The 16,279-nt window shown below is 39.7% G+C and overlaps 1 protein-coding gene across 3 annotated transcripts in view; it reads right to left on the bottom strand.

Moving 5' to 3' along the window:
- Nucleotides 1-16,279, bottom strand: part of dyrk1b (dual-specificity tyrosine-(Y)-phosphorylation regulated kinase 1B) — a 91,009-nt gene that overhangs the window by 6,308 nt on the left and 68,422 nt on the right. For all 3 annotated transcript variants that reach the window (XR_005992214.1, XM_041793275.1, XM_041793274.1), the window contains 6 exons: nucleotides 8,120-8,286; nucleotides 5,231-5,350; nucleotides 4,950-5,138; nucleotides 4,532-4,679; nucleotides 2,709-2,858; nucleotides 1,986-2,122 (listed from right to left, as the gene is read on the bottom strand). Coding sequence is in view for 2 of the 3 variants with exons in the window: in XM_041793274.1 (XP_041649208.1) it covers nucleotides 1,986-2,122; nucleotides 2,709-2,858; nucleotides 4,532-4,679; nucleotides 4,950-5,138; nucleotides 5,231-5,350; nucleotides 8,120-8,286 (911 nt within the window). In the remaining variant the exon portion in view is untranslated. The remainder of the gene's footprint in view (nucleotides 1-1,985; nucleotides 2,123-2,708; nucleotides 2,859-4,531; nucleotides 4,680-4,949; nucleotides 5,139-5,230; nucleotides 5,351-8,119; nucleotides 8,287-16,279) is intronic.

Genomic DNA, 16,279 nt, shown 5'->3' with positions numbered 1-16,279 from the left:
TGCAACTTTAATCAAGACAACAGTAATAAAATACGTGTTTGCCATACCAAATTACAGACATACTAGTTTGCCTCTTGTCTGATAAGCTGCAAGGTTAAAGGTTTAATTTAAACTTCAACAAAAAAAGTAAAACAATACACCGTATTTTTTGCCAAAATTTTCGAAACTGAATAATCCTCTGAGGGCCTGATGGGATGCCATGGGGGGCCTGATGTGGCCTGGGCCTCCAGTTGAGGATCACTGCCCTAGGGACTATTATCTAAACAATGCCATAATCTCAAACACTGATCTGTCCCCAGGTCAATAATTGAGATGGGGCGGTTTACCTGGGATTTCTGATCGATGTTAATTATTAGAAATTAATGTTAATGATGTGAGTTTACTATCAGAAACACCACAGACCCCTACATTACCAGACTGATTTATAAGAAACTAAACAGCTGTTACACCCATGGGGCTGCAGTTTCACAGGCGTCCACTGAGAGGCGCCACATTCTTCTTAAAGAGCAGAAACTACACTTTCTCTCTTGCTGACCGATCTCAACATTTAACCCTCATTAAAAAAAAAACTAAACAGACATTTCTCTGCCCAAACATGACACACAGAGGGACGTTAACACTGTAATTAAAACAGGAAATTAAGAATAATGATTACAACTTTCTTTCTCATATATTTGCCTTTTAAAAACACTATTTTGACTTTAAATGCCATGTTTTGAAACTTTTGGGCTAATAAATTTGAATTTTTATCTCAGATTTCAAGCCTTTAAACGTTTTATTTTGACCGTTTCAACTCAAAATCCTTTATCATCAGTGCTAAGACTTTTTCCCCATAATTCATTGCTGGTGAAAATGAAGCTGAAAGTTTATGGTTAAATGTGGACCCTGCTCGGCCCTCAGGTTGGACCCGAATCCAGAATTCAGCCCCTGCTGTGATTGAGTTTGACATCCCTGTTTGAATGTTTGGTGACACTGGCATTCGAGACTAGAAGAGAAATTGATGGTTTCTCCTGTCTAAAATTCCACTTCTATAATTCTTTCCTTACAGAGTGATGGTCACTCCAGATGTGAAACCCTCTTGTTGCCAGTGCTGTGTTTGTTTTGCTGATTGGATGAGGCGTTCTCAGGTAGTCAGCATCCGTCAGAAAAAGGAGGAAAGGCATCTACATGCCACAGTATTTGGTTTTCTTTCAGAGTTCTCCAGGAAGCAGAATCCAGTTTCTCAAAATCAACTTAAGAGCTTACTCCAGTTTCTAAAATCAGAATATGATGTTTACACTCCCAAACACAAAAGAGGATACTCAAGTCCATGTAAACGACTCAGAAACGGGTAGAAAATGTTCTCAGTGTTGCTCAGTTGTAACGTCTGCAGCGTGAAGGCTGATGGATCGATGTGCGTCCTCTAACAGTTGTCGTTTTTGTCACTGATAAGCTCTGATTGGTATTTTAAGTGTGCAAAAACATCACAGATGGAATCTCTGCAGAGATTGAGCTTTTTGATTGAGACAAAGATAATTATTAACCAATTTAAACTCACAAGACACTAATATTAACACTGAACACTGAATTTTCCCCCTAAAGAAAAAAAAGGGTTGCTGGTCTGCTGCTATAGCACAAAAAACATATTTAATGATTCTTGAAGGATTTATTTTGTGGAGTTTTTGCCTTTATAAGAGAGCGTTAGGACAGTGGATAGAGCTGGAAACAGGGATGAGAGAGTGGGGAATGACATGCAGTGAAAGAGCCACAGGCTCAGGACCTAAACACAAGGGCATCTGCGTCCCACGGCACACACACATGTGGTGTTTATCTTAATTCAAACACACTAACTAACAGACCCAGAGGCGGAGCAGCAGCACGGTAAACTCTGGTAAAGTTAAAGCAGTCTGGCTGCGATGATGAGAGCATCATATCAGCTGTTTGTGGTTGAACCGTTCTCTGTAAAACCAGGTGTTGAAGTTGTGGCGGTGTGAGTAGGAGCTCACCCTCTGTCCAAGCTGACAGGACGATCCGAAGTCGACGATCTTGATGGCGGATCTTTTGGGGTTACACAGCAGGATGTTCTCTGGTTTCAGGTCGCAGTGGATGATTGAAAGCTCTGGCGTGGCCAGGAATAATAACGCTACGGACACCAAAACACATCACACTTACATTTATGATCACACAGTGGACTTATTATGAACATTATATACATATTCACAACCCGAACAGACATGCCCTGTTAATGGATCTCTCTCACCGATTGGCTGATGCAGCACAGTGGATGTTAATGAAACTTGATTACATCAGCGATGGTGAATAATAAAGGAAAATCAGACGCTAACAGACGTCTGAACTGATTATAAACTGTCCATTTCTACTGAGTCATATGTAATAAAAGCAAAACACTGAGCATAAATTTAATGAAATCAATAAAAGAGAGCATTAATCCTGGCTCTAATATTTCCTTTGTTTTATTTTTTCCTCTTCCCTCTCTCCTTGGCTTCGTTTCCTCGCGTCTCTCCATGAATCTGTGGTGGGAGGGGCGAAGACGCAAGCGAGGGGCGCAGGGATCCAATTTAAGGGAACTGGGATGTACTCAATGACCTACTGAAAGGCAGCATGACGGCATGGTGTATCTGTGAGTCTTATTCTGGCCACTAGGGGGCAGACCGCAGCCATCTAAGCCTGAATAAACAGAGAGAGAGAGAGAGAGAGAAAGAGCGAACCTGTGCAGAGCTGCTGTGCAAACTTCCTGGTGAGGTTGAGCGAGACTCCTCTGAAGTTGGTGTTCCTCAGCAGGTCGTAAAGGTTGTAGCTCAACAACTCAAACACCAAACACAGATGGTTCCTAAACATAAAGTGACGCTTCAAGTGGACTAAACACACAGAGACAGACAGAGAGAGGCAGAAAAGAAGGAGAGAAAAAGGAGAAAGGTTAGGGGTTTCTAGAAAACACCGATCTCTTCAGGTAAACATCTGTTTTTGTTTCCTTTGTCTGATGATGAAAACTCCACTGTCAGCCGTATCACTGAGTTGTTATGCAAGTTTTAAACCATAAGATGCTTCTGTGATTTAGTCCAATAGGAAAACAGCCTAAACTCCCTTTAACATGGCAGACAGACTCCAGCTGTGGGTACAGACCCTGCACTAAAACAATGAGTAGACCACTAATTCAGATTTTAAAGTCTGATATATGATCCACGAATCTGCCAAAAAAATTCTTGAATTTAAAAATGATTACTAGCAGAATCTTTTCATCCATCATTTATGAATTTTCCAGGGACATTTAGTGAGCATTTTCCAGGATTTGTTCAGGAATATCCAGGAATGTTTGTAGGAATTTTTTTCAGAAACGTCATAAAACCTTCAGGATCTTTTACCAGGAAATTTTGGGAAACATACCTCAAAAATGTATGGAAAATTTCCTTGAAAATAGCAGAATAATTTTAAGAAAGGGAAATTTCTAGAATCTATTCTTGGAAATAAATGGAAATTATAAGAAGCTTTCCTTGGAAACTTTGAAGGAATTTAAGAAAACTCTCCTTGGAAATTAATACAGAATGATGGAAATTATCTTTGGAAAAAGCCGATAAATTTTAAAAAACTTTTTTTTTTTTGAAATTTAAAGGGAATTTCAAGAAACTTTTAATAGAAATTTAAGGAAGTTTTCCAGAGACTTTCTTTGGAAAAAAAAAAAGGAATTTACAGAACTTTCCTTGGGAAATTTGGAGTAATTTAAGGGGATGTCCTTGCACATTTAAAGGGAATTTTTGGAGGAATTCTGAGAAAATTTTCTTCAAGATTTAAGGGGAATATCCAAAAATCTATCCTTAGAAGCTACCAAGGAAGTTCCAGAATTTCTTTTGGAAACTATTCACAAAATGGTGGGCCTTTGCAAGGATTCTCTTTCTTTTACTTTCTGAAGAATTTCCCAGGAATTGTCTTAAATTTCCATTGGAATTTTGGGACACACCCTGGGAAGTTGTGAGAACTCCAAGCTGCCAAGGTAATTTTTCTGGAACTTCTTAGGAAATGTGAGGTATTTTCATAAATTATGCACTGAATTTACAGGAATTCTGAAGTTTTTGGAAAGCTTCTTTGGAATTTTCTAAAATGAGAATTTTCTGGCAATTCCTAAGAATTTTTGATTTTCCCTGAAGTTTTATAGAAATGTTGTTACAGGAAATGTATGAGAACCATTCTGGGACTGATCAAAATATTCCTTCTTGAGAATTTAGGAAAATTTCCCACAATTTTTTAGAAACTTTCTAGAAGTTATTGGTTAATTATTGGCTTTACATAAACTTTATGCAGATTTTTTGGAAATTTTCTTAGGAATTTTCATAATTTTCTAAGTAATTTTTGAAGTCCATCCTGAAAACCTTTTTCTTCCTGATGGGATCTAAACAGTAAGTGAAACAAATCAAAGTCAGAGCCTTGATAATTATACTGCAGACTAAACTAACAGCTATCAAACAGTGATGGCAGATCGATATCGACCTGCTGGTAACCAGAGCTTTTAACAGGGTAGCATCATTCCGAGTCTTACCTATGTAATATTTCATCTCAGTGTCATGCTTGTTCATGAGCTCCAGCAGGCGAAGTTCAATCTGAGCCTGGTTTAGAAAAGCCTTTTTGTTCTTTATGATCTTAATGGCAACCCACTCCTGCTCGTGGTGGTCGTAGGCCTTCACCACCTGCAAACACACAAATACACACCAAACACACAATTTAGCGTCACATGAACACACAAACATGAGCTTAGAGCTGCCACACCTCTGCTCATTTAAAATCCACAGCTAAACTACTCAGTACACCTTGGCTGGATCTAGTAAATACGAAGCACATCACGTTTGTTTCCGTCCTTCAAAATAAAAGTACCTGATCTCATTCTGTTTCAGGGGATAATAGAGATCTGATGCTCTTATGCTGTTAGAACACAGCGTTGGCGTTTTTGTGTCTCTTACCTGTCCGAAGGAGCCCTTCCCGATCAGTGAGTCGATCTCATAGCGGTCCAGCCACTTTTCTCCGTTTTTGACAATGTAGTCGTAGTTGTCGTCGTCATAGCCATCGTTGTAGACTTTCCTCTCCTTCTTGGTGCTGCTGTCCTCTGGAGGGACCTGCTGGGCACGCCGCTTCTTCTTCGTATAGTACACCTGTGCAGGTGAGGCCACACGTTTGTTAGAGAACAAAGCCCAGACTGACCACAGGATAATGTATTAAACGTCAGATTAACAGCGTCTCTTACCTCATTGATGTGCTTGTAAGTTTTGATGAGGTCTACAGAGAGTTTCCTCAAGGGGGCGCTGGCAGGGTCTCTGAAACTGGGGGGGATCCTCCGCTGGAGTATGGTCATATCAGACAGCACCTGGAGACGGGAGCACACCTTCAGACCGAACTCAGGAACAAAACTACACCCCAAACAAGATCACAGGAGCCTAACAAGAACGCTTTCTGCACATTTTAGAGATTTTCAGCTTTTACATTGATTTTTGTTCTTTATTTTTGACAAAATAATAATCACCTGCACCACCAGGGTCTGAGCCAATGAAACCCTCCTATCTATTTAATGGTCAGATGAGACTACATTGTTTTTTAATACTTTTTATGATGCCCCCATGTTGGACTACGCCACAAAAATCTCATCCTGTCTTTTCATCTTGAGCTGATGATCTATCATGACGAGTTCACAGGTCATCAGGGAGGCGGGTCATGGGCTGTCAATCATGGCTACAAACGTGCTGTTTCTGATACTAGCGGTCTTGAGCTCTGAAAAAAAGAACCCTACAAAGAAATGATTGTGGACTCGACAATGACCACGACCATAATTTTTGCCTAATCGTTGTTATACGGTGCCTTAATTACGCAGCAATAAACGAGCGTTAATCGTTACTGATGTTCATGTTTAGGTCTATGTTTGATGATGGATGGCGACAACACAATCAGGTCAAAATCTGGATAAATTTGTGAAATCTGATCCTACCATAAGTATGATAAAAACAGTGATCCAACAGCGACCTACAGAGCTCAACAGCATGGATCCTGAAGTAAAAATCCTGTTAATTTTCTGCATAGTGGCTCTGACTGTTAGCAATAATGTCATAACCATCCAAGACTACAGGAGTTTAAATGATGTTATATGTGATATTAAGCTCATTTTTACCTCTATTCCCCCCATAGTGCTGATTGAGCATTGTTATATCATATCTTGTGCACTCATTGCATCCACAAGTGTGTGTAAAATGAAGTAAAAAAACAATTGTCATGAGGTGTGGCTCAAAGCTTAGACGTGGCGTCTAACTGCTCTCATACATGACAGAAAAACGATAGGAGAGGAGGCTTTATTGTCAGATTTACCCACAGATGAGAAATATCATGAATTTTAAATGTCTGATGAAAAATAAATTACATTTTAGTCTAGTTTTAGTCATCTCGACAATAACTAAACATAGTTTTTGTCAGTTTTAGTCATCACAGATCTATTTTAGTTAGTCTTAGTCTAGGTTTTGTCATGGACAAAAGGCTGTTGACGAACATTTTTAGTCATGGTTTTAGTCGACAAAATTAACACTGCTGGTGCGGCCATGTTTGTTGCACTAACTTTCTCCTGCCCTATGACCATCACCTCTGCCGACCTCACTGGACAAACAGTTAGTTTTATTTTTCCACTATCATAGACTTCAGTTCATATTAGCAATTAATAAAAAATTGATTCTTGGGGGACGAGACTATACGATATATCACCAGACAAAATATTGCGATACTATGCTGTGGTAATTTTCTTTCCCACCCCTAATGAAGATGCTCTTCAAGTGTTTAACAGAAATCTGCGTGGACGAGGCCTTGGTCTCAGAAAGGCACTGCTGTGGCCTTCTTCTTGTCCACTGCGGTAAGAGTTTGAAACATTTTCCTTCTTCTTTCTGGGGCGAATGAGTGATGATCTAAAATTTGTTATCAATATCCATACGTGCTGCAGCAGCAGCATCAGGAACAATTTAACCATTAAATGATTTTAAAAACATTTAAACATTTGTTAACCCATTTTAATAGGATGTGTAGACAAAGCTCAAAGGTCATTGTTGTTATTAGGGGTGCTGAAGTAATATAACTTTTAATAGCATCTGTACATTTATTTCACAGCCGGTTAGAGCCTGCCATTGTTGCACGATGCAAACATAAAAAATATTTACAGCTTATCCTGATGTGAGTTCACCAGAGAAGTGTGTGAACAACACTGCAACTATAAATCAGTTCCAGTGCCTCCTTGGATTTGTTTTTTCTCATAGACTTAAAGCATGCTGTACAAGGACTGAATGAAATACAGGTAGAGGTGCATGCTCTGCTGGCTGGGCTTGCACACTTGGCGACTGCTTGGTCTGACCTGCCTCTTGTGTGATGGGGTTTGAAACACCTGGTGGTAATACCGTATACCACAGGAAAGTAGAGATGGTTTAACAGTATTAAAAATGGATAAATGGTATCATGTCTTACTATATTCTGCTGTATTTAACTCTATTGTGTTGTGTCATGCTGGATCAGGCTGTTACATGTAGCATGGTGCTGTGTCATGCCAGGTCATGACATAGTATGCTTTACCACACCTTATTGTAGCTAAATTGTCATGTCATAACTTACAGTATTGTGTCTTATATCATTCAATATTTCTGTTTTTAATCCTATTGTGCCATGTCTTGATCTGTAGTATCAGTGTCACGTAAAATTATGTCATTCCTTTTCCGTTTAAATCTTACCATGTCATGTCATATTGTACAGTTTTATTCCATTTCCCATGTTAGCTGATGTCTAGCTGATATTTTAGGGGAGCTTCTGCAGTCCTGTGTTACTCTAAGAAACTCATTGTTCGGTCTCTGACCAAACAATGAAACTTTGCACGTTGCAGTTTTCCTTCAAAAGTTTGAGCAGCTGTGTGTATAAAGATGCTACCTGTTGTCATTCACCTGCTCATGTCGCCCATCTACATGCCAAGATCATCAGCGTTTATCACAGAGAGTAACAATGCCAATTTTGTTAAAATTAAGTTGTGACTTTCGTCCGGTCAGCTTAATCAAAAATGCACATGATCCTCGGTGGTGTGGTGACAAAGACAACCATCACTTTGAGTGTTCGTGTGGTTTACCTGCTGCTGCTCGGCCATGGAGTGGATGGAGTTGAAGGAGGGGTGTGTATGTGTGTGCTGGCTGGTCATGGCTGGCTCAGCGAGGGAGAAGCCCTGGGCAGTGGAGGAGGAGGAGGAGGAGGAGGAGGAGGAGGAGGAGGTGGGCGGACATCCTGAGCTGCTAACACCTGGAGAGAGAGAGAGAGAGAGAGAGAGAAAGGGAGGAGTTAGGGGCAGAGGAACCACAGATCGACAAACTCATACCAGGTAAAAGTTTCATTCAGACGCTCTGAGGAGGCAACTGTTCATGTTCTTATTATTATTTTTTTGAAGGAAGTGACCATATTTGGTTGTGAAAAATCAAGCAATATGGCATCTGTTTAATAGCAAAGCAAAATATAAATCTCCACAGCATTCGTGTATTTGCAAACTTGCCCAGTAGGTGGTGGTTTGTGCACAGGTGGTTTGCAAATCCCGCCCAAGAGGAAGAACAAAGAAGAGACGGCCACTGTAACCACTCAGACAATACCTGTTAATGCTCCATGTAGCCAGTAGAGTCCATCCTGCTACTCTGGATGTTTTTATTATTTTAGAGATGCTAACAACAACCCACTTCCTACTTCCACATCTACTGTAGAGCTCAGAGCATGAAATGGGCCATGCTGCACAGATACAATGGTTTTTGGAGGGACAGGAGACATGCAGAGTTGCTTCGAAATCTCAAAATCTCAAGGCACACCATGTTCATATCCAAGCAAATCCCCCCTTAAAAAATGTGTTTCAGTGTCTTTAGTCGTTCTATAGTTGTAGTAATAATGTATGGTTGTAGAAATTCCCAAAACACACCTGGACTCACCTTAAAGCACGCGCCATTTGACAACCACTGACCAAGACCACATCTTCAAGTGACTTTGGGGCCAACTTTACTTGAACCAGGTCCCTGATGTTACAAACAGCCTTAGACAACCAATATTGGGAATTTATTGTCTTTTTCAGAAATGCATGATGTTGGATTTTTCCAATATTGTGAAATCCTAGACTTTAATCACCAAAACTTGCAGACAAACTCCTGAACACAGGCAAAAATGAACAAAATCATTGGCAAAATTCAATTAAGCAATGTGCCAGTGTTTCCTAAGAACTTTTGGATGGATTGATTGCTCCCTTATACAAATGTCTCCTGAAATGAATCAGTTTTTTTGAGTAAAGTTCAGAACTTGTATCAAAATAACTGGGTTGAGTCACCAAACTATCAGACATTATAACAACCTTTCCACAGGCACCTGTCAAAAGATCAAACATCGAACATTTCACCAAACATCACTGAAATGCAAAGTAGGGATATGATTAGTTAAGATAATGGTTACCATGACGACACTTTTTAGTAAACAAGCCTGTGACGCATCTCTGTGACATCTTCTCCATCCAATCAGACGTCATAAATAAACAAAAAAAGTCTCAAACATGTAGAAAACATTCTAATAAATGATCCCTAATTCATTTCTATTGGTGTTTTTCCACAGCAGAAACTTTTCCAGGAACTAGAAACTTTTCAAACCGTTTTTGTTTCATTTACAGGAGTCTGAAAGAAAGGGCAGGGGTAACTGACGCACCCATCGGAAAGTTCCCCCCTGGGTAACTGTGCTTTTTTTCATAAGATTATTTTTTGAGGCTTTTGATTTATTAACAGGACAGTTAAGCTGAGCCAGACCAGTACTTGGAGAGCAGCACTTTCTAAAGCTTCAGGAACCTTTGAGCCAAAACCTGTAGTGGATAAGTACTCATGGCATTTTATTTCATTAGTCATGTTTGAAAGACTGCCTAAAGGTCACTGGGCTGATTTGGATTATCTTCCATTAGGAGGTGGTGGGAACACAGACAAAGATGGGCCACGTGAAAAGACGTTCCTGAAAACTTAAAAGTTCCTGGTCCTCTTGGTCAAAATAAAATTGTATTTTTATGTTTGAGGATAGGGCTGCAGAAACAATAATCCCCGTTATTTTGATTGATAATGAGATCACATTTCTTCAGCATGATGACTCATTAATTTGACAATATTAGTATCACTTTAGAGCTGCACAGCTAAACTAACAGCAATCACAATCTTGATGCCAGGCTGCGCAATCACAAAACGTCATAACAGGCTGCAACTATCTTAGTATTCAGTAGAACTTTTGAAGGTTTACTAAAATGTCTGCAGAAAGACCTCTGAGTTTTATTACATCAGAATCACAATTGCAAATATTATCAAATTATGCAGCATGACGTTAACCTTGCAAAGCAGATGGATCCGCCTGTTTGCGTGCTTTTCACTGGCGAATCCATCTTGCAAAGCTCCCGTTTGAACTGTTTGGGTCTGTTTTGGGTCTACTGTTTGGTAGAAAGTGACAAGAGCAATCAGCGACGAGGGGCAGTACTTTTGAGCATGGCGGAGTCGTGACATAAGCAAGCAGCGACAAGAAGCTGGTGCAATTATCGCCAAAGACATTAGCGTGGATGCTGCTAAAGCACCAGTTTTATCAGAACTTGACGGCATTTCTTCGTTAGAAGAAGAAAAAAGAACAGCAGTGAGTTGTTTTCAAAAATGAACAAAGTCGTGTACTGACACGTCTATAGTCGCCATGGTTCGTGTTTTGCTGTTCTATATGGAGTTTACTCCTCAGTAGCGGCTACTACGCCACGTATTTTGTTGCTCTGATTGGCCCATAAAAATGTGACAGGACGTTCATCCAATCACCCTCCGAGTTTTTTTTCAAAGGCTCTGCCCTTTCCCAAACGCTGTCTATCAGTGGTTTCCCAGATGGTTGTGTGAAACAAATCCATCTGGCGTGTCACGTTAGCACGTCGTCTCATGTGAACTTAAAAACTCTCAGCACTGAGACTTTCTGAAAATGCTAAAAACAAGAAATACATTCAGTTAATTAAGTACACAATAAAAACAGATGAACATATTTCAAGGAGCGGCGTCCTATATTTAAAATTTTTCTGCAGCTGCTTCCTGCCATTATCGTTCTTTACTCAAGGAAGATAGATGCTAAAGTATAGTGTCATTCTGCTGGAAAACCAGTTTATAATTTTTCTAACAACAAACCATAAGACAATGGTCCTGTTAGCCAGCAGGATTATAAAACCAATGTGGTGGAAACAGAAGTGACCTGAAGAATGACTTGACACCTCTTAAACAGACCGAGGGTAATATACCAGCCTGATTTATAATCCAGATTTTACGGTTAGTCTTCGTTTTTCCTTACATCCTGGTCCTTCCTCTGCACCACATAGAACAGTAGTTCCCTACTATGTCTTTGGAGTCCTCCTACTTAAATCTAAGAAAAGCCTAGCCCCTCCAGGACAATGATAACAAAATAAAGCATTAGTTGTCAAAGTTCACGTTGAAAGCCTCAGCACCAAAATATCTTTAAATTAAACTTACTCTGACTAGCTACATGGGGACAAAGCCTCACCCACCCCAAACTCTTTGGGTCCCAGATCCTATGTTGGGAACCCCTGACCTAGGGGAGCACACCCCCTGTCTTTTATTTGAGTAGCACAGAGACAGAATCACTGAGATTCAAAGACAGCTAAATCAACACACGCCTTCAGTCCCAGTCAGACGCTCATACTAAACCAGGGCTAGACTGATGTGGATTTTTAAGGGCCAATATCAAATATTAAGGATGCATAGATACTGGCCGCTATCGGTCCTTTTTATATCGTGGACATAAACCAAAGTCAGATGTTTAGTTGTTTTGTCCTTCCAATTTAATGCCAACATTTAGCACAAGCAGCTGATTCAGAGAAGAGCTTTATCGTGGGACAGGGGATGTAGCTTGTGGTCAAAAATGAGAGAAAAAACTGGCATTGTGGTGTTAACACCAAAAAGCTAGGAAAAAACATCAGCACCTGCCCTGAATTTTACAATCACTGCATCTCTACCAATTATTGATAAGTTCACTAGATTGATAATCAGTATTTAAAACTGATGTGTCAGTGAAACTTAGGCTTCAGCACTGATTGGCTACTATGCATGTTATGTCTGCCCAATCAGAGTGTTGTAGGCAGTAAAAAAAAGGTGACACTGAGGAGAGTGTAAACAGATCCACAGGGGATGACAATCAGCCAAAAGTCAAATATGTGCCCTGATAACCAGCCAGACCACCCCTTGTCCTGCCCATCACTTTCTGCCACTGTAGCTCTGGTTAATGGCTGCTGCCATGCCTTTTAACGGATATAAACATTGCTCCTTGGTGATTATAGCAATTCACAGGAGCAACAGGACTACTACTGTTCTGATCTAGAATGAGAAAACACGATGTATGTGGGCGTTTCAGCATTATCCTGGTGTATAACTACTTTCCAAAACAATGAGAGACCACAGTCAGCACAGGCATGTGGGCATTAACAAGCGTTATCGCAATTGGTCGGTAGAGTCCAAATCTCTACTGTAGGCCAAATTTATATCATTTATACCATCTACCATGCACCCTTAACTAAAACTGACAAAAAACTAAGTGAAGTTTTCATCAAGATGACTAAAACTAGACTAAAATGTAATGCAGTTTTCGTCGGACATTCAAGATCTGTGATATTTCTCCACTGTGGCTAAATCTGTCAAAAACAACGCATCTGTATCTATTCTGCCTCTCAGCTGTAGAAAGCAGGGACCCCAGGTTTGGCAGAGTGGAGAGAACACACTACCATGATTTGATACCAGATTTAAACAAGAAAATAAATGCTTGGACTAAAAGTAAAGACTTAAATGTGAGGACTTTTTATGGACTAAAACTAGACTAAAACTAAAATATAGAAATGACTAAAATGTGACTAAAACTAAAATGCATTTTATTTAAAGACTAAAACTAAAATTAAAATTAAAAGTAGCTGCAAAAATTAACACTGCTTTATCAGGATCAGCTAGAGATGACCGGACGTTAAACGGATGCATCTGAGCATCCCTAGGAGCAGCGAAGGCTGTTGGTTCTTTCAATCCTGGTAACACATAAACCATCTTCACACCATTTCTTGTTCTGTTATCATTTCTTAACTTTAGACCAGCCAACCTCACAGAATTCAAATGAACCTTTTGTTGGAAAATATTTGCTTATAAACATCCCTAGTTTTAGATGACAAATGCAAATCAAATTCAAACTTTATTGATTGCATGCAAAAGTTGATAAAGAATAAGAACTGACTGAATGAATACAAAGCAAACTGACATGGTGGGTGCAATGAAGCTCCTGCTGGTAAGAATGAATGGGGGCAAATTAGCCACCAGCTAAGAAGTTAGCAGTGCCTCTGTAACAGCTTTTCTCCCTCATGTTGTCATAAACATTTCAAAGCATGGTTTTTCTCTCCATTTATGGCCATAGTTTGCAACTTCTGGAAAAGTGGGTTGAACTGGTGACAGTTGCCAACAAAGAACAGTAAAAAGACGGGAAAGACTGTTGGTACACATGTGCTCTAATAATAATAGAAAGATGAAGCACTGGATAAAATGAAATGACAACTCAAGATGACAAGATACGAGGGAGTCGTGGTGCGTAGTTCATGGACGGGCTGCTTCGAAGAGCTGGCTCCTTTTGTAAATGACGAGAGCTCACTCCAGCTCGAGAGACGGCTTCCTTTCCCCAGTTTCTGCTGTTGTAAAGACATAAAAAGTCAAACTGGTACCAAATGAAGAGTCATTGAGGAGCAGAAAGACCGACTCTTATTACTGAGCTGAGACGAACAATCCAGACCTCTAAAAAGATCCACAGTCCCCATCACTCTGAGCGAGGCTGGACAGAAATAAACAAAGCCATGCTTTTTGTGTACTAGCAGAAAACAGCAGATCATGTCACTTGATTGGGTGGTCTTGAATGGGTGCCAGTACCTGTTGCATCTACACAACCAGTCCAGTCCTGATGAAGATGTTTCAGACCAACTCTTTATACAAACTAAGCCATCAAAATGTTTTCAGTGCATCCACACAAAGCATTAAGGACTACCACTTGGTGTCTGAATGACCAAAACGGATATAACTCCTGTTTATGTTGTTTGAATGGGGTATATTTCTTAAAATGTTCGACACTTTGATAATAAAGGTTTGTGTATCAGCAGCTTCAGTAAAACCAAAGCACCAACTTTTCTCAGAGCTCCACTAATTCATTTTCAGTCACAGAAAGCTGACTTCATTCACACAATCTGAGGAGTGTTTTCTTCTTCTTCTTCTTTTGTATTTATCCCAGACCTTGAAACATTTAACGTCACAGCTCGACTTCTGTGGCATCTGAGCAAAGGCAGAAACGTCTGCTTTTATCACTGAGTCAAAGAAATCCTTCAACTCAAACTATAAATACAAATTTCCCATTTCTCACAATGGATAGTGCGCACAAACACAGTGTTATGATGCTGAAGTGATTCTATATTTTGTCTCACCTTCACTGTGTTAAACAGACCTCCTGTGCTCCAAAGAACCAGTCTAATTCAGGTCTAAAAATGAGGTCTGCTTTTACATAACTATCATAATTCAGGACACAAACTCAGTGAACGCTGAAGAAGAGCTGTTGTGATTAAAGGTTTCGCCACGTTTAAATCCATTAGGGTTGTCATCGTACTAGAATTTCACACTTCAACATGACACTTGTCAAAATCAGATCATATCAGTATGAGTTTCAGTGGCACAGAAACAAAAGTCAAAGTCTGAAAAGACCAGCAATGGGTCATTTCTTGATTTTAAGTGTCAAACATAGCATGCTAACTTTGTACAGAAACATTTCCAGTGTTTTTGTGCAGGAGTTGATCTTCAATGTGGGATGAATTCAGTCCTCTCCTGCGCACACTGGAGGTACTTTTGATATCAATCATTTAAATTAATGAGACTGAAGACTTGTAGTGTCAAAGGTTGTACTGTGCCTCTAACCCAATGACGACTGAGGTCGGCTCCAGCCTCTCTGACCCCTTGCAGGATAAGTGGTGTGGATAATGGATGGATGAATGGTATATGCAGGTGTCAGGAATTTTGATAACCTTACCAAAATAAAGATCACCTGATACAAATACTCAAGTCTGAAGTGTCTCCTATAAACAGATGAGCTGACGCCGTCTAATCTGCACAAAAACATTGTCAATTTTACTGTGCATGATCAAAGCACAAATGAGCAACCTGCAGGAAGTTGTTGGCAACTTTTGCATGTCTGGGACTTTTATTTTGTTGTTGTAGTATCAAACAAGTGTTGATATTGATTTTGACCAGAATTGCATAGAAATGAAAAATCTAGTACTATGAGAAAGTTTGTAAATATGAATGCAGAAAAACCTTACATTACAACATTACAAAACATTGGCAACATTTACATCTGGGAATGAGGAGGACAATTTTTTATGCAATGTAAATGAGGTGTGGGGGTTTGTTAAAGATGATCCTAAACTGAATGCCTGAGACGTCTATTTTTGCACCCATGGCATCAAAATCATTTAATTTTTGCTAAAATTGCATAAAAATTTTAAATAATGATATTGTGCTTTGAAATGTGTAGGGCTGTAGTCAACCAAAGAAAAACCTGACCGACTAAAATCGCACCAGATCATCAATTAATCGATTGGCTGTGGGACGGACCAAAATCATCCTTTTTTACAAACTTTTCGTCATGTTGTCAATTAACAGGAAAAGGAGTAGAAACGTTCTTCACGGGCTTTGCTCTCCTCTAAGGTGGGAGGGCCCTAGTGACGTTGTTTTGACTTTCTGGGTATTTAACCTGTAATTAATTACTCTTAAAGGCACAAGTATTATATTTAAATAGTTATGTTCATAGTTATTTTTTTGTAAATTATATTTTGTAACACTAGATAACTGAAGAAATAAAAACACCTGACATCTCCCATCTCACCCCTGCAAAAAATGGATTTTTCCAATTAAAGTAGCACGTGCGATTGTTCGACCAATTGGATTTTGGTCGGACATGAGGTCAGCAACCAATCAATTGACCAACTGCCTTGAGGCTGTCAGCCCTAGAAATGTGTTAACATTGCTAGATCCCAACTGGGAATGGGGACATTTTGTGCAATTTAGACTACCTGCAGGAGTTTTTTTGCAGCTTCTGGCTGCTTTGGAGTTTTCCTTTTTGTTGCTGTTGTATGTAACCAGTGTTGAGAATGCTACTTTGATATTACACCAAAATATTGGCAACATTCAAGAACACCATG

Source organism: Cheilinus undulatus, linkage group 8 (genome assembly GCF_018320785.1).
Source record: "Cheilinus undulatus linkage group 8, ASM1832078v1, whole genome shotgun sequence".
NCBI lineage: Eukaryota > Metazoa > Chordata > Actinopteri > Labriformes > Labridae > Cheilinus > Cheilinus undulatus.
Note: the sequence above shows the minus strand (reverse complement) of the source record. Positions and strands in the feature narration are given on the sequence as shown.